The sequence below is a fragment of the Cetorhinus maximus genome, chromosome 2 (assembly GCF_964194155.1).
Source record: "Cetorhinus maximus chromosome 2, sCetMax3.hap1.1, whole genome shotgun sequence".
Classification (NCBI taxonomy): domain Eukaryota; kingdom Metazoa; phylum Chordata; class Chondrichthyes; order Lamniformes; family Cetorhinidae; genus Cetorhinus; species Cetorhinus maximus.
Window position 1 is genome coordinate 6,358,420 of NC_135880.1, and position 6,000 is coordinate 6,364,419.

General features: G+C 42.0%; 1 protein-coding gene across 1 annotated transcript in view; it reads right to left on the reverse strand.

The window, feature by feature from the left end:
- The window catches only part of LOC144689851 (olfactory receptor 4K13-like), a 6,393-nt gene extending 1,126 nt beyond the window's left edge, over nucleotides 1-5,267 (reverse strand). Inside the window, 2 exon segments of the mRNA XM_078557294.1 lie at nucleotides 4,086-4,155; nucleotides 4,994-5,267. Of these exon segments, the coding sequence (XP_078413420.1) occupies nucleotides 4,086-4,155; nucleotides 4,994-5,267 (344 nt within the window).
- Nucleotides 5,268-6,000: the final 733 nt, after the last annotated feature.

Sequence of the window (6,000 nt, forward strand, 5' to 3'; positions counted from 1 at the left end):
AAATTAATGCATGGCTCAAAGACTGGGAGTGGGAGAAGTGGGTTCTGGTTTGTGGGGCGCTGGCACCAGTATTGGGGAAAGTGGGATCTGTACCGTTGGGATGGTCTACACCGAAACCATGCTGGGACTGGTGTTCTTGCGAGCCGTGTAACGAGGGAAGTAGAGAGGGTTTTAAACTAAGCAGTGGGGGCAAGGGTACAAAGTTGGGAAGATGTGGTAAATCAAAGAATAGAAACAAAGCAAAAGAGAAAGATACTATTACAGAAATGAAAAACAGACCATGACAGGAAGGGATAGAGAGTGCAGATCTAACAGTAAATCAACAGATGAGACAAGAGGTTATAAAAGGATAAAACTAAAGGCTCTGTATCTGAATGCACAAAGCATTCGGAACAAAACAGATAATCTGAGAGCGTACATAGAAATAAATAATTATGATTTGATAGCCTTTACAGAGATATGGCTGCAGGAGGACATGGATTGGGACCTGAATATCGAAGGGTTTAGGACATTTAGGAAGGACAGGAAGCGAGGAAAAGGTGGAGGGTTGGCTCTGTTAGTTAATGATGGTATTAGCACAATAGAGAGGGATGACCTAAGTTCAGGAAACCCGGATGTAGAAACGGTTTGGGTAGAGAGGAAAAATGGTAAAGGCAAAAAATTACTTGTGGGAGTTGTGTACAGGCCCCTAATGGTAATCACATGGTAGGGTGGAGCATAAAGGAAAAAATAATGGGAGCTTGTCAGAAAGGTATGTTGATAATCATGGGAGATTTTAATTTACATATAGTCTGGATAAGTCAGATGGGCAAAGCTAGTCTAGATGGGGAGTTCATAGAAGGTTTCCAGAATAGTTTCTTAGAACAGCATGTTCTGGAGCCAACCAGACAGCAGGCTATACTAGACTTGGTATTGTGCAACTACATGAGATTAATTAATGATCTCATAGTGAAGGCGCCCCTAGGTAGCAGCAACCATAATATGATTGAATTTTACATTTAGTTTGAGGGAGAGAAGAGTGGGTCTGAGACTATATTTTTAAACTTAAATAAGAGCAATTATGAGGGCATGAAAGCATAGCTGGCTAAGGTGAACTTCCAAATTAGGTTAAGGGATAGGTCAATAGAGATGCAGTGGCAAACATAGACTCATAGATGGCTACAGCACAGGAGGCCATTTGGCCCATCGTGTCTGCACCAGTCAACAAAGATCTGACTACACTAATCCCATTTTCCAGCGTTTGGCCCATAGCCCTGGAGGTTATGGCAATGCAAGTGAATATCTAAGGGGATTTAAGGGGATCCCCTTAAATCCCCTACATTTAAGGGGATATTTCAGAAGACACAGAATAGATACATTCCAACAAGTAGGAAAAAGTCTAAGGGACGGACACACTATCCATGGTTAAAAAGAAAGGTTAAAGATAGTATCAAACTTAAAGAAAAATTATATAATTTTGCAAAGATAGGTGGAAAGCCTGAAGATTAGACAGAATATAAGGAACAGCAAAGGATGACTAAAAGATTAATAAGGAGGAAAAAATTAAGAGTATGTGAGAAAGCTAGCCAGAAATATAAAAACAGATAAAGAGTTTCTATAAATATTTTTAAAAAGAAACAAGATAACAACGTGAGCATTGGTCCAAGAGAAAGTGAATCTAGAGAACTGATGATGGAAAACAAGGAAATGGCAGGTGAATTGAACAGGTATTTTGCATCATGGCTGATCTGATAGTAACCTCAAATCTGCATCCTGTCTACCCCCAATAACCTATCACCCCACTTTCTTACCAAGAATCTAAGCACCTCTGCCTTAAAAATATTCAAAGACTCTGCTTCCACTGCCTTTTCAGGAAGAGAGTTCCAAAGACTCTCAACTCTCTTAGGAGAAAAAATTTTACCTCATCTCCACGTTAAATGGGTGACCCCATTATTTTTAAACATAAAGTGATTCAGGATATTTGAGATGGGATCCCTACTCGAGACTTGGGCACAAAATCTAGACTGACAGTGCAGTGTTGTACCGGGAGAGGGCAACATTGTTGGGAGGTTTGTCTTTTAGAGAAGAGGTTAAAACATGGCCCGGTTTGTCCTCTCAAATAAACATTAAAGATCTCACTGCATTATTGAAAGAGGTGTGAGGAGTTCTTCCCACCATCCTGCCCAACATTTATCCTTCAATCAACATCTCTAGTTTGGTTCCTGGAATGAGATAGCTATCTTGTGACGAGATGCTGAGTAAATTGAGCCGATATTCTCTGGAGTCAGTTTTTGTTCACTTAGAAACTGGAGTGATCCGTTTCCTTTCAATGTTTCATTTTTCTGTTTCCATTTTCAGTTAGGTCATGCATTGTTGAAGTCTCTCAATCTCTGTTTTATAGTGCTATCTCTTCTGTTCTGACCTTGCAGCTTGCTTACATTTACCCCCACTTTCTATAACTTTAATTCTTCAAACTCCAAGTTATATTCTAAAATGCATGAATCACGAACTGGATATTCGCACAGGGAGCTTGAGAGGATAGACGCTGCCTGGGGAATCTAGAACACAGGAGCACAGCCTCCGGATATGGGGCCAATCATTTAGCGCAGAGATGAAGAGAAATTGCTTCATTTGTTCACACCTATCCCATAGGGTTGTGGATGCTCCACCATTGACTATGTAAGGCTGAGATAGGCAGGTTTTTGATCTCCAGAGAATCAAGGGATATAGGGAGCCAGGAGGAAAGTGGAGGCGAGGCAGATCTTCAGCTGCTTCATCAATGACCTTCCTTCCATCATAAGGTCAGAAGTGGGGATATTCACTGATGATTGCACAATGTTCAGCACCATTCACGACTCCTCAGATACTGAAGCAGTCCATGTCCAAATGTAACAAGACCTGGACAATATCAGGGCTAGGGCTGACAAATGGCAAGTAATATTCGCGCCACATAAGTGCCAGGCAATGACCATCTCCAACAAGGGAGAATCCAACCATCACCCCTTGATGTTCAATGGCATTACCATCACTGAATCCCCCACTATCAACATCCTGGGGGTTACCATTGACCAGAAACTGAACTGGATTATCCATATAAATGTGGCTACAAGAACAGGTCAGAGGCTAGGAACCCTGCAGCAAGTAACTCACCTCCTGACTCCCCAAAGCCTGTCCACCATCTACAAGGCACAAGTCAGGAGTGTGATGGAATACTCCCCACTTGCCTGGATGAATGCAGCTCCCACAACACCCAAGAAACTTGACACTGTCCAGGATAAAGCAGCCCACTTGATTGGCATTCAATTCACAAACATTCACTTCCACCATCACCGACGCACAGCAGCAGCAGTGTGTACCATCTACAAGATGCACTGCAGGAACTCACCAAGGCTCCTTCGACAGTATCTTCCAGTGGGTCGTGAGTCTGTAAGGTGCTGTCAAAGCAGCCTTGGTGAGTTGCTGCCGTGTATCTTGTAGATGGTACACACTGCTCCCACTGTGCATCCGTGGTGAAGGGAGTGAGTGTTTGTGGATGGGATGCCAATCAAGCGGGCTGCTTTATCCTGGATAGTGTCAAGCTTCTTGAGTGTTATTAGAGCTGTACTCATCCAGGCAAATGGAGAGAATTCCATCACACTCCTGACTTGTGCCTTGTAGATGGTGACAGTCTTTGGGGAATCAGAAGGTGAGTTAGTCACCACAGAATTCCCAGTCTCTGACCTGTTCTTGTAGCCACAGTATTTATATGGCTGGTCCAGTTAAATTTCTGGTCAATGGTAACCTGTAGAATGTTGATGGTGGGAGATTCAGCAATGGCAATGCTGTTGAATGTTAAGGGGAGATGGTTAGACTCTCGTTAGATATGGTCATTGCCTGACACTTGTGTGGCACGGTTGTTACTTGTCTCTTATCAGCTCAAACCTGAATGTTGCCCAGGTCTTGTTGCATGCGGGCACGGACTTCTTTAGTATCTGAGGAGTTGTGAATGGCCCTGAACACTGTGCAATTATCAGCAAACATCCTGACTTCTGCCCTATGGTGGAGGGAAGGTCTTTGATGAATCTGCTGAAGATGGTTGGGTTTAGGACACTACATGTTTTCTATACCGGATTATCTGCTCATTATCACATTGCTGTTTCAGGGAGCATACTATGTACACATTGGCTGCCATGTTTCCTAAATTACAACAGTGATTACCCTTCAAAAGTACTTCATTGGCTGTAAAGTGCTTTGGGATATTCTGAGGTTGAGAAAGGCTCTATAGAAATGCAAGTTATTTCTTGTAAGATGAGTCTATAATTGTGAATTTTATTTCCCAATATATTCAAATATGTTGTTCCAAACCATACTGTCTCAGTTTGCTACCAACAGAAAACAAAGCTGAGATTTTGGTCAAGTGATGAACAAAGACAAAAAACAAATACGTGGCAAGAATGGTCATGACTCAATGATTCTTCAATTTAATTCAAGGGTTGTCAATAGTAACAGTGCTTCCAATATGAGGAAAAATCTTTTTTACTCTGATGAGTTTAAGAATCTTTTCTCTTATTTCCTTTGCAACTAGAATGTAAATAATTGGACTCAATAATGGACTTAAGGTCACATACACAATAGCGGAAACAACACGAATTATGGGGAGGGGGCTCTACCCAACATAGAATAATGCCAAATAAAGGGCCGCGGAGGGGAAAAAGAAACTAAGAACCAGCACATGACCTACACAGGTGTATAAAAGCTTTCTCTGTTCCGGGGAGAGAATTTTTAATGATTTATATATTTTGATGTAAAACCAGAGAGGAGTAACAAAACTTGAAAAGGCTATTAATGTATTTAAAACTACATTGAAAAATTTGACAGAGATTGCATGTGTGCAAATCAGACTCGTGACTCACAAAAGGAATTGTAAACTTCATTTGAGCCACAAAAGGGAAAGATAGAAGTTAAAATTACTGGAGGCAAGAAACAAGCTATGCCTAGTACCCAGGTAAGACCAGTCAGTTTGACAAAAAAAAACCATTTCTTGTGAGGGACAAATAATGTCAGGGGTTGCATATTGCAACTGAACGGTCATAAGCCATCACAGCGAGAAGCAACATCTTTGCTGCTGACATACTGTGGTAGAAATACATTTGACTAAAGCAGTTGTTCCAGAGGATAACTTTCACGTCCAATATAAGCCTCATCAACATTTCAGGAATGACTGAACTCGTCAACACCACATCCATTGCTGCCAGGTTGGCGACAAGAAAGTACATGGATGCATGCAAGTGTTTGTCTGTCGTAACCATGCACACAACAGAAACGTTCCCAAGAACTATTAATATATATACAATCAGAAACAGGGACCAAAGGCGTTGTTCTGGAAATCCAACAAGAATGAATCCTGTGACTGGGTGCTGTTTTTGATCTGTCTCGGCCATTAACTGGTTCTGCCCTATTGAATCAACAATTATGAATCGGAAGGGGGCACAAAAACCTCTTTGCATTTATTAGAAACTAGCAGAGAACCATAAAATATTTGTGGTAAAATTAGTATCTATATTGCAACGGTACTTCTTTGAATACAGGATGTCTAGTTATTCGTTTACCAGAATCAAAACTTTTCACTCTGGAAAAAGCTAATTAAAGCCTTCACTGTGTAAAAACAGACCCAGGAATACAAATACAGATTCTGTCAAGATTCCTGTCTTGTGACATTTTTATGGTCATAGAATATACAAGTCTGACTGGGAAACATGGAGCTGAATTTTACAGGGGTTTGTGGGTGGGGGGCAGTTGCATGGGAGGGAGGTATTGCTTGCTCCCTCCCCGGAAGAAATGTCAGATGCCTGCTGACCCACATTAAATAAGGTCATTCCGCAGTCATGACACCCTGCCAGCGGCATGAACGAGGTGAGAGAGGAACCTCTGCCCCTCAGTGTGAGGAAGTCCTGACCTCTAGCAGTCCCAGCAGCACTGGAGATCAATAGTGGGTGCTGCCGAGACTGCAGGCAGTCCCACAGATGAGGAGGGCATAGCCTC